The sequence below is a fragment of the Symsagittifera roscoffensis genome, chromosome 3 (genome assembly GCF_963678635.1).
Source record: "Symsagittifera roscoffensis chromosome 3, txSymRosc1.1, whole genome shotgun sequence".
Lineage (NCBI taxonomy): Eukaryota > Metazoa > Xenacoelomorpha > Acoela > Convolutidae > Symsagittifera > Symsagittifera roscoffensis.
The window spans coordinates 43,670,647-43,689,920 of NC_087064.1; the positions used below are offsets into that span (position 1 = coordinate 43,670,647).

At 35.5% G+C, this 19,274-nt stretch overlaps 2 protein-coding genes across 2 annotated transcripts in view; one reads left to right on the forward strand and one right to left on the reverse strand.

Moving 5' to 3' along the window:
* LOC134841724 (short-chain dehydrogenase/reductase 3-like) overlaps positions 1 to 16,477 on the forward strand; it is a 53,034-nt gene extending 36,557 nt beyond the window's left edge. The window contains exons 4-6 of the mRNA XM_063857758.1: positions 15,512 to 15,679; positions 15,920 to 16,059; positions 16,313 to 16,477. Of these exons, the coding sequence (XP_063713828.1) occupies positions 15,512 to 15,679; positions 15,920 to 16,059; positions 16,313 to 16,477 (473 nt within the window). The remainder of the gene's footprint in view (positions 1 to 15,511; positions 15,680 to 15,919; positions 16,060 to 16,312) is intronic.
* The window catches only part of LOC134842554 (choline transporter-like protein 2), a 546,776-nt gene that overhangs the window by 271,551 nt on the left and 255,951 nt on the right, over positions 1 to 19,274 (reverse strand). The gene's annotated exons all lie outside the window — the stretch shown is intronic.

A 19,274-nucleotide genomic window follows, 5' to 3' on the forward strand; every position in this document is an offset into this window, starting at 1 on the left:
CGCTATGAACATCAAAACTTAAACATTTTGCTTATGTATAATAAAAACTATATTTGTAAATTGTCAGCAGCACTTTTTCCATGAAGTGTGAGCTCCTTTTTGTATCACTAATTTTTTTTACTCAAAGCATCCTTAAGTTTACAAAACTGTTTTGTCAGGGCAACGCCTTGATTGTTCCGACTGCCCTTAATCAATGTCGAATACTTGTTGATAAAGAAAACGTTGCAAAACTGTAAATTATGAACAACATTAAACATCAAGTGTAAAAAAAATATTTTTCGAATAATTCGGACCAGTTAGCTGGCCTTAACTTGAAATGAAAGGGTTTGGTACTGCGGGATAATTTGCCACGCAAAAGAGTTTTTCTAATGCTATCAGCATCATAAAAAATGAAGATAGCGCATAAATTTGTGCACAAGGCCAAGTTGGCAACTTTCAAAATCATAACTCATACGCCATTCAAACCAGAAAATGATAGATTTTGCTTATAGTAATGTAACAGCTAGGGCAAACAATTGCCTCAGTACTATATAGATTGATTAGAATAGGATTAAATATCGCCGCTTATCCGTTAATAGCGGTAGAAATTGTTATTCGGTCCAAATTGGCCCGACCGACAATCTTCAAACCCCCAAAACTTAATGAAAAAAAATACTGGTGATTTTTTTTTAAATTGAGATCAAGACAACAATACTTTCCCGCTGATATAAAAAAGACTTCCATCAAAAATGGCTTGTCAATAAGTATCTTTTTAAGATTGATTTCAAGACATCAATAGATGGTACAAAAAATTCAGCTAACAGTGGCTGCCTTAAAAGTTGAAGTTTGTTTAAAGAAAAATTTTTTTTTGCACTGTAAACTCTTATAAGTTTTTCAGAAGACCAAGGACTGCTATCTGGCTAATCTACCTGATTTTGATATAAATTTTTTGGGCACATGCGGTCCGTCACACTTACTTGAAGCATGCAGTAGGAGGAGCTTAATTATATCGTTGTTTTCGCTCAAGAGTTTCCTGACACCTAAAATAGCAAATGGGATGGAAAATTCCTCCCACGCTTAGGATATCCTTATTGCGTACTCCACAAAATGTGGCAATAACGTGTAATCAAACAATCAATTGACATTTTTTCTCGATGTTCAAAACTCTACATTGAAACACCCTCGAACAACCTAATTGCAAAAGAATCCTAATAGTCAGGAAATAATAAGTGACTTTTGACAAGGATAAAACAAATTCAAAAAGCAATTAAACGCATAGGGTTGAAAAGGTCCGTTTGACCTTCCAGTACCAACAGTTTTGTTTAATCTGTCAAATGCACGATGCTCAGCTTAAAATGCGGCAGCTAACTTGTGTGCTGCAGTATTTTTTGAAAACTTTTGAACAGTTTTCGGGCCCAATCTGTTATGCGAAGCAAAATTCATGTTTTGAAGTATTACAATTGAATCACATTGAATGAACATGAATTGTTGAAACAGTCCGAAATTATAAAATTGTACCACACATTTATGTCCCAGCCAAAAATGTCCGAAATTGTTTTGCGAAATTAATTTCTTTGATTTGACCCTGTGATTTTAATGCTTTGTTCTTTTGAGGTTTCTTGATCGTTCTATAAAAGGATTCTATACGAACCGATAAACCATAGAACATTCAATTTGAGAATAAACTTGAAAACACAATTTAAAATCTTAAAGCGGTTTTGGTCGAGCGGTGCAATCACTGGTTTACAGATCGAAATGTCGGAAGTTCAAAAAAAGGGTCGGACTAAAATTTGCGTAGTTTGATTGAAAATTGAAATTGAGAAACCCAAAATGAGAAAAGGATGACTCGATTGGGCCAGAGAGAAGGAGATGGGGTAACCTCGATTATATTGATATTTTTGCCCTTTTCAAACAGGTTCTAGCTCAACTTTGAAAATTTCTAGGAAAAATTTTTTGGAATTTTTTTTTGAAAATTAGTGTTTTGAGATATCAGCTTTGAAAATAAGTTGACTTTGAATAATAGTTTGATGTAGCTACTGCACCCTTTTAGGATACTCGGTCGCTGGGATACTTTAGGATATTAATTCGGTCGTATTTCGTAACTAACTCGAAAATGTTTTTGTCAAGTTTATTATGAAGAGGTTTTTTAGAATGTGACCGTCTTAGACCAGCACACATTTTTTTGATGAAGTTTTCAGGGTTTTCTGTTCATCCTGGAAATATTCAATGAGTTTGTGAAATGCTGGGTGCTCGGCGTTCACAAAAAAAATGCTATTCCATTCTTCAACACCATTGTAGGCTCTGGGACGCCAGCTTATAAAACATTGATGACAACTCCTGCTGCCAACGTCGAATCTGGGATTTTGGCCTGTTCCATTTGCCTCCGAGAGTCGACCAATGTAATTGTCGTCAAAGTTGTTGAAGAATGGATGCGCTGTCTCAGGGCATGTCTTCCGAAGAGTTGTTTGTATTCCCAGTAGACTGAACGTGACCCTAGACGTTCTGATATCAGTAAAAATAGCAGTGTTGAATTTGTACAATTTCGGATATCGAAATAAACGCGTTTTGACTACTATTTTGAAATCAATGGTTGCTCGTTTCGAAAATTCTATGTCAAAACAGCTCAAAAAGCGAACATGTGTTTCTTGTTTATTATCTGGAAGCAATGCGTGCACAATAGGAAGCAGAGTTCCCCCGACTGATGCGTTGATGGTGTATATCTGAAAGAACTCATTCGGGGCCGTAGAAAAGGTGCCACCGTAGAACCAAACATCAGCACCAATAAGAAGATCGATTCCCGGAAGAGTGGTGAAAACCATTGTTCAATTCATGTCATTAGGTCTAGAGTCGAAAAAGGTAAACGCTCACAAATGCATCTTGAATTAGCATTTCGTTGTTTTTGTTTCTCATAAGGATTTTTAGTGTTAGCACGAACTCGAGAGCAATGAAAATGACACTATGATCTTTTATGTCTACGTATCAGGCAATAATTTTATAGATAAAATTAAATGATTTCAGTCCTGTTCAAGTAATTTTGTCTCTAATATGCTGCTCAAAGAAATTTATCAAATATCAGAGAGCTTATCTAATTGATCCGGTCATTAGCTAGTGTGGTGATTTTCCGGTAAATTTTTGGACAATATAGGGGCAATTTTGTCTGGGGAAACAAATGCTTCGCAATTTGAAGTTTTTTCTGGGACAAAAATACCTCGGGCACAAACGTCCAGACACGAAGTGGAACGATATCTTAGACGGATTTAATCTCTGCTGGCGCGTTAATCGCGTCGATTATACCGGGCGTTAATTGTCCCAAATCTTTTCAAAGTTAGGCTCAGGACAACAATATCTTTTGAATGGTGTTTAACAATTCCGTCAAAAAAGGCTACTTGAGAAGTCGAAAAGTGTCTGAAGAAAAATATCATGCGAGCTTAATTAGTCCGTTACTTCCGTAACGAAAGTCGGAACAATATATTATTTACAGTTTTTGTAACTGTGGCGCATAAAAAAGTAGCTAGTTTTCACATGAAAAAACTGGGGCACATAAAAAAAATGTTGGCCGCAAAGATTCGTTCAACTTCTTTGTAAACTAGAAACACTTGATTTTTATGACTAAATAAGGATTGTCGCTGGTTACTATTCTCATAAATCCGACTTTCGTAACGAAAGTAACGGAATATTTGTTGTCGGGTGGTTTTTTGTTCTTCAGAGAAATTTCGGCTTTTAAACTAGCCATTTTTGAAGGTTTTTCTAAATAGCATTTGAAAGATATTGTTGTCTGAAATTTGAAAAAAAAAAATAACTGTAACCATTTTTCATAAAATTATGAGGTTTTAAATGTTGCCATTTTTGCCAATTTGAGAAAAAAATATTTCGCGCAAATAACGCGTACGCGGAACTTATTCCGTTTTAGAAATCGTTTCAAAGTGGTAGAAAGAAGCTTATTTGCCATAATTGATTGGCTACTAGGAGCGAAATCTATGACTTTGAACCTTATATGACTTGAGGGGAATGATTTTCACAAAAAATCTCAAATTTAAAAAAAATCAATTCACTTTTGGGTCTTATGCACTTAACGGCCCAAAATCAGTGTTTCTACATCTTTCTTGAACTCAAAGCAATACAGTTGAACAGGTTCAGATTTAGAATTTTCTCGAGGGGGCGGATTTTCAAAAAGTTTTTGAAATTTTGTCGATCTTTGTTTTTTTTGGTCGAGCAAATTCATTTTCCGAGCTCTCCTAAACCAATAAAAAGTCCCTGTTTCAGTCAAAATTTCTGCGCCCCAGGTAAAATTTTGAGAAAAAAAAACAGGCCAAAAACTCGTTTTTAGGCTTTGTTTTGGAAAAAAATGCAAAAAAAGTGCGTTTTTTTTGGCGCGCATTCCCCCTTATAATAAGTAAATATTGGCGACAAAACCGATTTTAGAAAAATTTTAGGGTCCATCAGCCAAAAATGGATGTCTAAAAATAGTTCAAAGGGGGACCCTTTGGGTCGGCAGGGGTTCGAATCCCTGAGAGGGAAAGGACGTCCGCCCCAGCCCCTCCCCCTAAATCCGCCCCTGCCGTTGAATCTGATTGGCTAATCAGACAGTGAAATTCGAACATGCTGCAGCATTTCAATTGAAATTTTTGAGCAGATGAAATTTTTGGCCAAATTGCGCCAGTTGCGCCATTTGTTAGTTCGTGCCGTGTTCACTTTGTCGCGAAAGTCGCGACAAATTTTTTTGCTCGCATCAGTCTGTAAATGACAAAGTATGATCGCTACAGCCACGCTAGTCGGGAAGTTGCATCTCGGGTCGCGCCGCTGACTAGATCGAGCTGGTCTCGCCGTGTCAACCTTTGTCGCGAAAATCACTTGGCGCTCAGCTGTGGAGATGTGAATCTTTTCTGTCGCGAAATGCCCTCGAGTCGCAAAGTGTGTGCAGAAGTCAGACCTCGAACCGAGTATGTTTCGGTAATTTGAATAGTTTTGCTTTTGGTTTGAGCTTCTTTTGATCAAAATTTCTTGTCAAGCTCAATATCTCACCAAACGAGATAAACAGCAGGTTTTTAAACCTAATTTCAAACTGCTCAATTTACCGAACATTTACCAACGCCTACTGCAGTACTCTGAACACCGATATCAATACTTGAATGGTTTTTTCCCCTTCCTTTCCCCCTTCGATTTAAGTTTTGCAAGCTAACTAGTTGATTAAAACCATCACAATGAGACTACGAAAATAAACATTTTTCCGTAAATTTTCACATGTTGGGGAAGAAGAGGAGGATAATTTTGTTTTATGAAGTTTGTTTTGTTTCTTTGAAAAATAACTTTCCATAACTTCTTTGCTAAAAAACGCAACAGATTAAGATATACAAGGATGGAAAATACTGTGAACTGGTGGTTTATTATTATCACTAATATGAGCACTGTGTTACAATCAATTATATCAAAAATTTTGTTTTCGGAAATGTTTTTATGTTTCTTGTCATATTGTCAAGTTTTTGGATGACTTTGCTTTTTTGCTTTGGCTCTCCGACTGGCGAAGCAATTTGGCAAAAAATAAAATATCAGACAGCCGTTGTATCTTGGAACTTTTTCTTATAGATAAATAGTCTGAATCACATTGGGTGTAGGAGGATACCCCGTCACAGGGGCGGATTTAGGGAAAGGGGCGGGTGGGGGCACTTTCATTTCCCCTCAGGGTTCGACCCCCTGCCGACCCAAAGGGTCCCCCTTTGTACTATTTTGAGATATCCATTTTTGGTGACGGACCCTAAAAAATTTCTAAGGCGCCTTTTGTGCCAATATATACCAACTTTGAGAGGGGGAGCGCGCGCCGAAAAAGTGCGATTTTTTGGTCAAAATTTGACAAAAAGTACTTGAAAACGCCTTTTTGGTCATTTTTTCAAAATTTCGCCTGCGGCGCAGAAAATTAGGCCAAAACAGGGACTTTTTAGTGCTTTGGGAGATCTCGAAAAATCAATTTGGTCGACCTAAAAAAAAGTCGACAAAATCTTCGAAAATTATTGAAAATCCGCCCCTCCCCGAATTTCTAAGATTATATTTTAATATATAGAATATGTTTCTAAGAATATATTCTAATATATTTTCTAAGAATTAAAATAAAATTGTCTGCGCCGCAATTTTATAAGACTACATGTCACCAAATAGTACCAAAGTCTGATTAAGGGATCAATTTTGTAAGCCGCTGACCGTCTGCCGCCCTAGCACCGCTATTGCCTCCTTGACATCCAAAAATTCTTGTTAGAAGTAGCCGACCTCGACTTGGGTACCTTTGTGATTTCTGTATTTTGACCAGCTGTGCTATTTTTCGAGCTTTTTATTCAAGATTTCACAACAAGCTCAATACCTCAACAGACGAGATATGCACACTGCTAAATTTACAGAACTGTTGGAATATTCTGCAACTTGCAAATCTTTCTTGAGTTCAGCGAGGGAGGAGCGTGGACACTTTAGAGCACAACTAAGGAGCCGCTGAGAAATATTTTTGCATGTCTAACAGCGTGAAGTCGATGAAATGCAGGTGAATTGTCTACCAAATTGCTTCTAAGCCGATGTATCAGTAGGATCGGTGTTAATTTTTTGATCGCGAGCACTGCCTTCATCTTCCCCTATTTTTTTTAAAAAATAAGTAAAGGCATATTTTTTGTTCAAAGGCTTGAGGGAGTCCAGAGCTGAGCCTAGGTGAGTAACACTAGTGTTCTTTGTATCAGCTATTACACACTTCATGCTCATCGGCGTTATCAAAAACTGTGATTGCATGATGCCAGCCATGTACATGTACACACTGCAGTCCGAAGCACAACTTTCGCCAGCCTAGTTGCTGGTGTCTGCAAGTGTAGCAGCAACGGCTGTCAAAAGCTCATGAAAAATCTTGAAAGCGTGACTGTCAACTCATCGGCCCAGAAACTATCATTTTTCCACTAATTCGACAACAACTCGGTCAAGCAAAATATTGATGTATCGTTTTTGCTTGTTTGACTGATTCCAGGAAAACCAGCGCTCTCTCAACATTTTCTCGTGATATAAATTCTTCTTAAATTCTTTATATTAAGTCTCTAGAAAATTTGATGAAAGGGTGATTTTCTTCAAAGTCTTGTCGATCTTTCGTAACTTGACCGAACATTCAGTTTTGTTCATTCCAAAACTTAGGCTCAAGTGATCTCTTCTCTGCGTTCCAATTCTTGCTTACAGCTTCAAACAGCTAAATTGGCAGCGGGCGTTATTTGGGGTTGTCTGGAAGAGCAACTTTGACGTCACAGTACTACATCGCCGGTGAATTGAAGCTTAAGACGCATATTTCTGTTTTGATTGGAGACTGCAGAGCTTGATCAAATTCAATGAAAGAGATTCAACTCTTATAGTGTCTAAAGACACTAATGGATTTATGAGCCTTGAAGGTTGGAATTCGGCGTTTCGTGAGTTGATGATCCAGGTTTGCCAGATTCAGGAGTTATTGCAATGGGTGAAATGGGTTGTTTTGTCCATAGGTGAATAATGCCTTCAGCGTCTTGAAGCCAGAGAGTAGGCGCTCTTTGCGAGCAGCCTTCTTTGACACAGTCAAGAGTGAAGTTGAAGTGAAGGGTCCAATCCAGCGAGATGTAAAATCCAGTGTAGACTATTTTAAAATGAGCAAGTTAGCTTGGGAAAGGATGTATAGTGCTGATTGAGGCAGGTATCTGCTGTAAGCAAATACTTGTCTCATGTCTAAAATGAGTCCAATTTGAGGCCTCGTAAATGGAGTCAATCTCACACCCAAAAACTTTTACACCTCAAGAATTTTTTGACCCACATTTTTAATCTAAGAAAATAACTGAAGAAGGGACCGTCTGGTGTACCTTAGGGTCAAATTCATTAAAAAAGTGTCCGCAAAACCTCACCCATTCTCACCAACCCCACCTCCCCCTCCAAAACATTTCACGAGTTCTGATGGATTAATGTCCAAAAAACGACCAATATTTCAGTGGCTAAAAAAGTTAAACAGGGGCACAACAGCGGTTCGCCGTGATGAGCTGTACAGCTCTTGTGCTGTACAGCCCGTGGATAAATGGTCTTAACTAATCACATTGTATACTTGATGATTTTGCTTCGTCATCAACTTCTTTTCCCTTCTGCTTTTTTATTTTACGAGGTATTGGGAAACTAATCTAGTAGAATCTAGTTGTTTTGGCGTCCTGGCATATCTGCAAATGAACTTTTCCAATTAAATATCATGTTTTGTTGAATCCTCTAAGTGTACCAAGTCGCCCACTGTCTCAATTAGGCCAAATTAAGTCCTGATTTACCCGTATTTCAATCATGATAATGGAATTTTTACATTTGAATTTAAATGTTATAAGCTATAAATGATCTGTTAAATTGATCTTTAATAAAAAATGGAAAAGAAATATATTTGAAATCCCAAATAGCAGATAGCGATATTAATATGCTAAGTTGGAAAATTTCTCTCTTGCATGTTTGAAATAATTTTAAACTATTTAAAAAAAAACAAAAAAGGAATGGCACATTATTGTCTATTCAAAAGTAACAGTTTCATGGACTCGATACAAAATTTCTCGAGAGTCGGACCAATCTTTGAAGAAAAACTCATTATCTACTGGTAGTAAAAAAAATTACCTGGTAATATAAATCATTGTAGAAACCTATACGAGGTATCTACTTGTAAAAAGTATCACCTTTGATTTAATGGCGGATAGTGACCTCTAGGTAAGGAATACATTGAATTTTCGGGTCCTTCTCATTATTGCCCCCTTAGTCTGCAATAAATAATTAAAGCCTCCCCTCCCCCCCCCCCCCCCAGGGTGATTTGTGTGTTTTGGGCGGCTATAATGGAAAAGAGCCGAATTAACTTTCCATTTGATAATGAAAGAGTTTTGGAAAAAAAGTTTGGCTTTTTTTATTTAACAGAATTATCAAATGTAGCCCATTTTAAAAACAAAAGTATTGATTGTCTAATTGACATGAAGCTGTTGCTGCAAATAATCTTCAACTGAATTTTCTTTTTCGATAAAAATTGTATCTGTTTGTAAGTGCAAAAAATAAATGCAAATTGAAAAATCTAATAGGATAAATATCCAATTTCAAGATTATTTCGGCCAATCTTTCCTGGAGTTAACATTTTCCTTTTTCCTGGAATTTCTATTTCCAAGTTTTCCACTAATCAAGGCTGACTGATCTCACCTTCACTTTTTGTAGAACGTTAGGGCCTCTCCCATTATTATTCTCGACAAAATTTGGCCAGCCTCCCCCAATCCCCCTCGTCAATCAAAAAATCAAAGCTTAGATTATCCAAAAAAAAATTTGTTTCTTAGGCTGGCAAGAGGCTAGAATGGTAAAAACTCAACAAAAAACTTGTCGGAAAAAATTACGGCCCTATAAGTACCTTTTTTTCTTTTCGACAATCTTTCGGTGGCGCAGTTTTTACAAAACTGAAGCTGAAACCAACTGTTCTCGGCTTATGTGAGAATTGTTATGTATTTTTTTGAAAAAATGTATTTCACAGACTCATGAAAATGGCTCTGAATTTTATAGCTTGTTCATCATTTTTGCTGTTTTCATCTTTGCCTTTTTTGTTCCGACATTTTTAACTAGCCGTTTTTGACGGATTTTTTTTTACATCAATCACAAAATTATTGTTGTCCTGAGTTTAAATTTGACAAAAAAAAATTAAATTTGATCATTTTTTGTAAAGTTATGGGGGTTTAAATATTGTAATATACTTAACGCGCATAAGCGGAGATTTAATCCGTCCTAAAAATTGTTCTCAATTGATTGAACGAAGCTTATTTGCCATAATTGATTTGTTACTAGGAGCGAAACCTATCACTTTGTACTTCAGGGAAATGGTTTTTGTGAAAATTCTCAAAAAAATCATTTTCTTTTATTACACTTATTTTTTTTTGGTTATATGGCGTGTGGGGGATGGGGATGATTTTCATGAAAATCTCAAATTAAAAAAAAAAAATTTTATTACACTTAATTTTTTCGTGTTATTGCTGCTCCATAGACCTTAAAAGGCAGTCAGAGCATTCAGGGATTCACTCTGATACAAGCAGTCTTGTTTAAATTATAAGCGCAGCTCTCTGCTGTAGAAAAGATGAACACTTTGCTCACTCTGGCAATTTTTATGAAGCATATTATTCCAGTGTTATGTATAGATAATTCCAGTAAAACTATAAGTCATATTGGTGAAATGTTAAGACAAATTTCATGGGCGACTAGTTAAGCCGCAGCTAAAACTTGAAAATTTTAAATAATTAAAAATAAAAATGCATATATTGCTGAAAACATTTTGTCGAAAGCGTACTCAAAATTGCATGCTTTTTATAGCACTAAACTAATCACAAAAAAACTAATTGCTGAGATCCTCACTCAACAATAGAAAACAAAAAATTATCAAATGTTAACTTGATTATGTAAACTATTGCTCCGAATATCGACGAAAGTGACGGAATATCTGAGCTCGGGGTGCGTTGTTTCTCCAGACAAATTTCAACTTTTTAAATACTAGAATTATTGACGGTTTTTTATACCATCCTAAAGCTATTGTTTTCTTGAGTTCAAATTTAAAAACAAATATTTTACTTGTGATCATTTTTTGTTAAGTTATAATGGCTTATAAATTGCCCATATGGCTAACCTGGGACTATTAACGCGCCATGTATTTTGCGCTATTAAAGCGTAGGCGGAGATTAAATCCGTCTCAGAAATTGTTCAAAACTGAGCGAAGCAGGATTTTTGTCATTATTGCTGCGTTACTCGGAGCAAACTCTATCAATTTGTAATTCATATGTCGTGTGGGGGATGATTTTTACCAAAAACTTGTAAATCTTCATTAAATTACAAGAAGTTTCAACTTTCCTTTACTTTACAAAAAGATGAGCGCAGACTAATTATTAAACTTGAAGAGCCGATATCTCATTTGGTGTATAAAAAACTTGTATCAAAGCTATTGTTCTGACTTTCGGAGAAAGTCACGGATTATTTGTGCTCGGGTAATTTTTTCTCCAGACAAATGTAGACTTTTTAACTCACAACTTTTGACCTGACTTTCTAATTTTATTCAAAGGTATTATTGGCTTGAGCTCAATATGAAAAAGATATTTTACCTTTTGTGGTCATCATTTTTTGTTGATCATTTTTTGTAATTTTTTCAGGGTTTGAAGATTTTCAGTTTGAGTAATTTAGGACAATTGAGGCGCGCTATGATTCATGCTATTAACGCGTAAGCGGAAAATGAATCCGTATTAAAAATAGCTCTAAATTGAATTGAGGCAGGCAATTTGGTCTATTTGATACTTTGCTTTTATAACTGTAATTATACTACTTTGTTTTATACATAGCGTTTAGGGCGGAAATTATCAGGAAAAAACGATATTTAATAACTTTTAATTATATTTTTCTTAAATCATCACCCCACACCCCAAGTTTTTTCATTTTTTTCTGAAAGTTTCATCCATTTTTAAAAAGTGAACGCTACTCCTTCAACTTTAAAAACAATCGGAACATTCAGGGCTTCGTCATTGGAAATTATCAGTCTTAATCTTTCTATTGCCAAATTTGATCTTTATAAAATCATTCGAGCATATATAATCCGCTAGTATCGTCGAAAGTTGAAACAAAACGGTTGCTTCCTATTTGCTCGTTGCAACTTTATCTGTCTTTTCTTTGAAATTAAATCGATTTCTGGTCGTGTAAACTTTTGTATAGTCACGCTAATTATCAAGCACTGGCAGAAAAATGAGCACGCTTCACTGTCACGTTTTTTTGTCAATTCCTTTTTCTCTTTTTCCGTTCGTCTAATAAATACTCTTACTTGAAAATGTGAAAAAAAATCAACTTTTTCGCATTCGGTTAGTTGTTCTAATTTTGCATCACCCAACACCCAATCGTTCATCACCCCCAACCCCCTCCCCCCCCCCCCCCCCCCCACAACAAAAAAACTGAGCGGCCCGAATTAAAAAGTTTTTGGTTTGTAGCTTACAGAGTGCCATAATGAGAGTGTGCACACTCATTTCATTCAATACTCATTTCTCAAGTAAATATTAGTTGGTTAGAAAATTAATTTTGCGATGGAAGCGAGCTCAACTTTTTGTCTTTTTGACTTTGTACTTTTTTAGGTAATCTAGCAATATTAAGGTAGAGTGAATCAAAAGACCAGAAACACAAAATCTAATCACGCAGATTGATCATTGTTGCAAATGAAGTCGCTATTTTTATTTTTTCAGGCGCCAATTTTAAGTGGAAGCAGCACAAAATCTAAGACTAAAGGAGGTATTAAGAAAATTTGTCGCTGAGTTGGCTAGATTATATTTGCTTTTTTCTGCAATCTCTTATTCACTTGTAGGTGCTCTAATGTACAAACTGTTAGGTAAAGCAACTAAAAATGGTACTTAGAGAAAATCTAATGAACTGAAATGCTATGGACATGCTTTCTCTGCCGAAATTGCAGTATATATTAAATTCATGTCTCATATCAAAGAACTTTTGGATCTTGTTAACTTAGCGGCGGATTGCAATATGGAATATTAAATTTTAAAAATCTTTTTTTTTTGACGTATTAGGCTTCTGAATACTCATCCAGTAAATCTAACAAAAATACTTTATAACCCTTTTTTAAAAAACAAAATTTTATCCTACTCTTCTGGGAATTTCTAATTTTTGTAACTGGTTTTAAATCATTATTGCTGAAAAAAGCACCTAAGCGTGCGCCTAAGCCTGCACCTAAGCGTGCACCCAAACGTGTATACTACGCACTATTCTGAATGCTTTTGATGTCTACGTAATCTGCTCGGTTTTGAATTTGATCATTCTATCTATAATAGTTAAAACGTTACCCAAATCATCATTCCGCACACAAAATTGTTCCAAAATGAAATCAAGCTAATTGGTCATGTTTTTTTCTGAGACGTTTCAAATTTATTTTACCAAAAACTCTAGAAAGTTTTGCTATAAGAAACATGTCACGCATAGACATTGACACCAATTCTGGCAGAATACTTTAAAAAAAGAGTGCCTGTGCATTTCAAACATCCTGCAAAGCACTTTGAATGAGCATATTGTGGATATGGAAGTGTATTTTCATACTGTTTTAATAAATTAAATTGCGTGTTTCAACGTATTTTGTAATACCGAAACGATCTATTGGGTTAACTTATTGAAGCCCAAACTCAAATTTGCTGAAACTTTTTAAAAATTCCACATTCATACGGTGACGGATTCACAAATGATGAGCTAAAAAAAATTTCAATTTGTTTACATTACGAGGCCAAACTGTGCACTGGATACGCACAAAATTTTGTGTCTGTATGTATCTGGATTCCAGAGACAAGTCGTAAGCATGTTAATTTCTTGTCGGAACGATCAAAGAAAATGAAAGAACGAAAGCAGAACAAAAGGAGCGCCATCATTGTGGAATTCTCTTTGGATTCGCAAAATGTTCAGTTTGGCCTCGTAATGTTAACTATACTGTAGCATAGTACTGAACAGCAGTTTTTTATTTCATGGGAAATTTCAGATCTGTGACCGTTTTTTTGTCAAGGTCCTATTGTAATTTCAGGCTCACCCTGTATCAAGTTCTAAGCGTTAACAATCAATCATATTTTGAATTCAGTACCCATTTTTGTAATATTGATAAGGAACCTATTAAAATCATTCAAAACTTGTTCACTCTCTATCTTTTTCAAAATATCTTTTAAAAAAATTTTGTTTGGTATTGATTGCATTTCCATCAGTTTATTAATACAAACGAAATCAATTGCAATTGATTACTTTTTTTTTTAAATTTTTTTGCCATGAAACATAATCTATTTACTCAATTGCAATCAATCATAGTCCCTTAAATTCGTCCATACTGTCTTCGACTTTGCACCTTTGAGTTGCTCACATTTTAAAAATTTCATAGGTGTTGGCTCGCGTGAAACTTAGATAACCGTTTCAGCGAACTTTGAATGTAAAACATGTTTGCTTAATTTTTTCTCATTAAAATTCAAAACTTGCTAAGGATGCATACTTTTTTTCAGCATACTCACCGTAAAAATTTTTGCAACTGATAAGAAAATTTCTCTTCGAAACTTTTTTCCGTGGTGAAAATTTGTGTTCAGGCATTGAAACTTGAATATTAGTTAAATACAATATCTTAGCCTCTCAAATTGAGACACTTCGATTTTAAACCTAAGTTTATAATCTTTTGGTAAAAACTTGAGGCAAAATACGAGAGTATAGTTTTTTATAACGGATTGAAAGAAGTTGTTGAAGGATCAAAAACCAATTATAAGCGATTAAAAAAGATTGTCATATCTTGGAAAAGGTCATGATAATTATTGATTAGATATATTTTTAAAAATTACATGGAGGCGAAGCTGCGCTTCGCAAACACTAACGAGAGCAGCTTTAGAAAGTGAAACAAACAAAAAATTGAAATAAGCCTTGAATTTGTAAAATTTTGCTATGTATGGGCTTGGAAACTGCGACATCGAGAAATAGAGTCTCACGCCTTTTCCTCTAGGCCACGAACGCTTATCAACCGGTAAACACTAGTCACAAATAAATCAGCTACATATACTAACAAAGTGTGAATACGATTCAGCACCAAATACAAACAGACTCAACTTTGCAATTTATAATTTGGAACTGAAGGCATCCACACAAACTTTGCATCTAACAAATCGTAAAGCATAAAGCCACATTATGTATAAATTATGCATTTTAAAAAATTTTGAGACATAAAATTTCTGAATGCGGGTTTTCATTATGGTTATGTTGCTTGAAACAAATAGCTTTTTTCCATTCACTTAAAATTTGAAATAAACTGTGTTAACTTATTACCATTCAAATACCAAAGCACATGTTATCAAAAGGCCTAAAAGTGCCTCAAAAGTGCAACAATGTTTGCGACTTAGGATGTAAAAAAAAGAAAAGTCGTAGTACCACTCACTAACACTCACTAAAGTTAGATAATGTAAATATTGGCAGTTTTAATCTACTATAATTTCTACAAAATCTGCATAATTTTCGACTATAATCGATTACTTAACACTAAACTTAGATGCGGGCCGCCCATTATAATTGTACCAGCAGTCGGAACATTCAGGCTTTTGCCCTGATATACGAGCAGTCTCGTTAACTTTCTGAACATTTTTGGTGGTTAAAACATTAGTTGTTGAGGAAATTTGAGTTCAAAATCAAAAAAATTTCTTAGATGCCATTTGTAATTTTATGGGTTGTTCGAAGTTTCGCCCAACTGCACTGTTGTAGCATGCGCACCTTTTTTGAAGTTTCTCTTGTGTGATAGCTAGTGTACTGAAGAGAGTTTCAAAATAGTATCCAAATCAAACAAACAGATCAACCGTACAATCGACTTCGGGGGAGAAAGCTTTAAAAAATAATAAAGATTTTTCAGCAAATAAATTAGAGTAATAGCTTCAGCTAGTAAGCTAGTGACCGTCCTTAAATGCGAATCATTTTCTCCGAAACGAATATTTCTGATGTTGCACCACTTGTGGAAGATGGTTGATTGTTTGATTGTTTTAAGACAAGGACGCTTTGGACACTCTATTCGGAGAGTACGAGCAAGTGCTGAACGTGAACCTGCTCTCTCACATCTGGCTCACCAAACTCATCCTGCCCCGCATGATCGAGTCCACAAAGGGGGGACAGATTCTATTCGTGTCCAGTGTTCTGGGCCTGTTCACTATTCCAGGTAACTCCTTCATGAAATATCTTCCGATTCAATTTTGTTCCCAGTAGCCAAATACTGGCTTATCTACTAGCATAAGTGATAATATATACTGGCTTAAAATGATAAGTTTCTCGTTAAGTGTTTTAATTAGTTAAAACGTGGTCAAATTGTGTATCAGATTTGAATGTAAGTTGGTTTCCACATATGTGTGATATTTACTACCGTCCTTGAAACTTTACTAGTCTCCTATTCGGTTTCCAGGTGCGTCTGCTTACGTCACAAGTAAGCATGCGTTGAATGGGTTTGCGAGGAGTCTGCAGCAGGAGTTGAAGCTGAAGAATATTGACAATATTTGCGTACAGCTGGTGTGTCCTGGACACTTTGACAGCCAGATGTTCCAGGTAACGCCAAGGAATTCAATGATTTCACAATCATGACTCCCAAGTACGATAGTTATCCTCCAGAAAATTCAAGCAGACCTTAAACTTACAGCTCGTAACTCGATCAAGACAGTCCGCTTTTCGATCATAACTTAAGACAACGCTCTAACAAAAACAGGGTTACTAGAGTCGAACAGGATCAAAACATGGGTTGAGCAGTCCTTAAACTTGCTACTACCTTGAATTTTTTTAAATGCCAGTGGATGTGTTTAAGGATGCTCGTGTGAAGTACCCCCGACTGACTCCCCCGATGAAGACGGAGGAGGTGGCGGGAGTGATAGTGGACAACTGTCTCCTCAACAGACAGGGCTACACTGTCACTCCCTGGTTCACCAGCAATTCAGTTCTACTCGCCAAGTTCATTCTGCCTCACAGGTGAGCTAACAATCAAACACTCAATCAATGAACAGCTAATGAACTAACTCTCTGAAACTGTCAATAAAAATGTGCAGTTTCCAAAACTAACTCAAGTTCATTACTTTTGGTCGAAATCTACAAAACTTATAAGTAGGCAGTAGCGGATTTCGACCCCTTGCCGACCCAAAAGGGTACTATTTTCTGATACCCATTTAGGTTGACTGACCCATATACTTTTCTAAAGGCGCGAATATATACTAATTTTTAAGGGGAAGCTACTAACTTAATACTAATTTTTTAATCGAAATCCATGGAAAAATGTCTTTATAGTGATTTGGAAGAGCTCAGAAAATATATTTGGTGAACCTAAAAAAAAGTCGACCAAAAACTTTCGAATGGTTTTTGAAAATCCGCCCCCCTTCGAAAAACCCTAGATCTACCCCTGTAAGAAGACAAGCAAAGCACGGCCGACACAGAGTTCTGAAACTTGTCTTTACTAAACCTAGTCTTCCAAAGTTACTCAGTAAATTACTGAAATGATATTATGTATTTGATACTTTTTTAAAACTTTAGAAAAAATTTTAGAATGCTACGTCAAAGACAACGAAGCGCTTGTCAGTAAATTTATTTATACACTTTACTATACGTACATGCTTTTAAGGGTGACATGTTTTTTAAAAGTGTTTTTTGGCATATTTCAATCACGATCCATGAATCCATCCAAGAGCCCAGTCACATGGCATGAAATAACTGGTGATTATCCTTTCGGATCAATTTGAGCTTCACATGTGTGGTTTCTTAGACCTGATCTTAACGACATCCGCACTGCTAAATTTTGCTGCTATCACTCGCCAATGTTAGTTTGTAAAGTTTTGTAAGCAACCCTCTTAAACCTTTTGAAATCTATACTGTTGAATATCGAAGAATCGTATAAGTATAATCTACTTATAACTATATGAAACCACTGAGAGCTTATTTGCTTTTATTCTATCGTATCCTGCTTCACCAAAAACTCAAACTATGTTTCTTCATTTATAACTAAAATTGACTTATTCCTACTTTATTGCGCATTAATTTTCGTGTGCAATAAAAAACATATGTATCAAGCTTCTTGAAAATGAAAGTGATCCAACTGAAAATGATCCAGTTTTGAATTAAAATTTAAGGTCCGGATTTAGCAAAAAAAAAATGCAAAATATTAATTCTGCAAAAATGCAAAGCAAGTCGTGAATTAATTTTTTTTATCTTACTCAAAGTCTCAACTTTTGATGTTTTTCAAGAAGAGATGCAATATTTGTGCAATTTGTTTTTCGCGCAAAAATTTCTGTAAACGCAAAGCTAAAGCAACCAATTGTTATGGCTGAAAAACCATTCCGAATTGAATGAGGCAAATTGTTTGATACCAGTAGTACATTAAAGGACGTACTTGTTAGTTGAAGTGTGAAAGTATAATTTAAAAAATGAACACAATTATCCTGTCCTGACTAAACGAAAATGTTTTTTTTTCTCATATTAGGTTGCCTTTGGACAAAAAATGGTGAAAACAAAAATTGTTTCGAGTTTTAGCAGATTAAGTATAAAGCAAAAATTGGGCTCAAATTTTAAGGTTTTATAATCAATTAGGAACTACGCCAACACTACGGGTCAATTGCAGACAAAATTGTATCAAAGTGATCTTCTTATAAACACCAACAAAGGTCATTTTTTGGCTATCAAACAAAATACGTTTAATTATAAAAAATTACCGAAGTTTCACCCTTTTGACAAGAATAGTCTTTATAAGAGGCTCGTTCTGATATTAAAGGCTCATTGTTCCGACTTTCGATACGAAAGTAACGGAATATTTGTGCTCGGGGTGGGTTTTTTTTCATAAGACAAATTTCGACTTTTTAACTAGCCATTTTTGACGGAATTTTTTTTATCATTCAAAAGGTATTGTTGTCCTGACCTTAAATTTGAAAAGATATTTCATCTGTGATCATTTTCGTGAAGTTATGAGGGTTTAAAGATTGCCATTTTGGCCATTTTGACCAATTTGGGACAATTAACGCGCGATATAATTCGCGCTATTACCGCGTAAGCGGAGATTTAATCCGTCTTATAAATCGTTCCAAATTGGTTGAACGAAGCTTATTTGCCATAATTGATTTGTTACAAGGAACTAAATCTATCTTTTTGTACTTTATATGGCGTGTGGGGGGATGATTTTCACAGAAAATTTCAAATTTTGGAAAAAAAAAATTTCATTTTTGTTTATTTCATTTAATTTTTTATGTTATTACTGCTGCTCCATAAACCTTAAAAGGCAGTCGGAACCTTCAGGGCTTCGCCCTGATACGAGCAGTCTTGTTTTGATTTTAAAATTTTTTTATTCCACTTGTTATTTTCCAGTCTTGTTATATTCCTACCCACTTGTTATATTCCAGTCTCTCTCAAAAGAAGACTGAAATATAGCACAACACCATGGTGTTGTGCTAGAACAACTTTTTAAATGAACCCACGAACTCAAAATATAGTCAACCAAAAACCATGCCACTTTGACAACTCCTCACTTGGAGGTACGAATCAGTGACGCTATAAGAAAAGGTTTTAAAGGCTTTTTGTACGGATCATTTGAAAAATGGGGAGGAACTTTCTATTCCTGTGTGTTCTGATTCTTTTTTCCTTTTTCTTTTTATGTTCTCCCTGCAAAATCAGTTTCCACAAATAATAATTGGAAAAAACTGAATGGTATATTATATTACAGCCCTTTCAATTGTAAATCGAACCCATTTAAAATATTCGAAAGCATTTCCAAGTGTCGAGAAAAACTGGTTTGA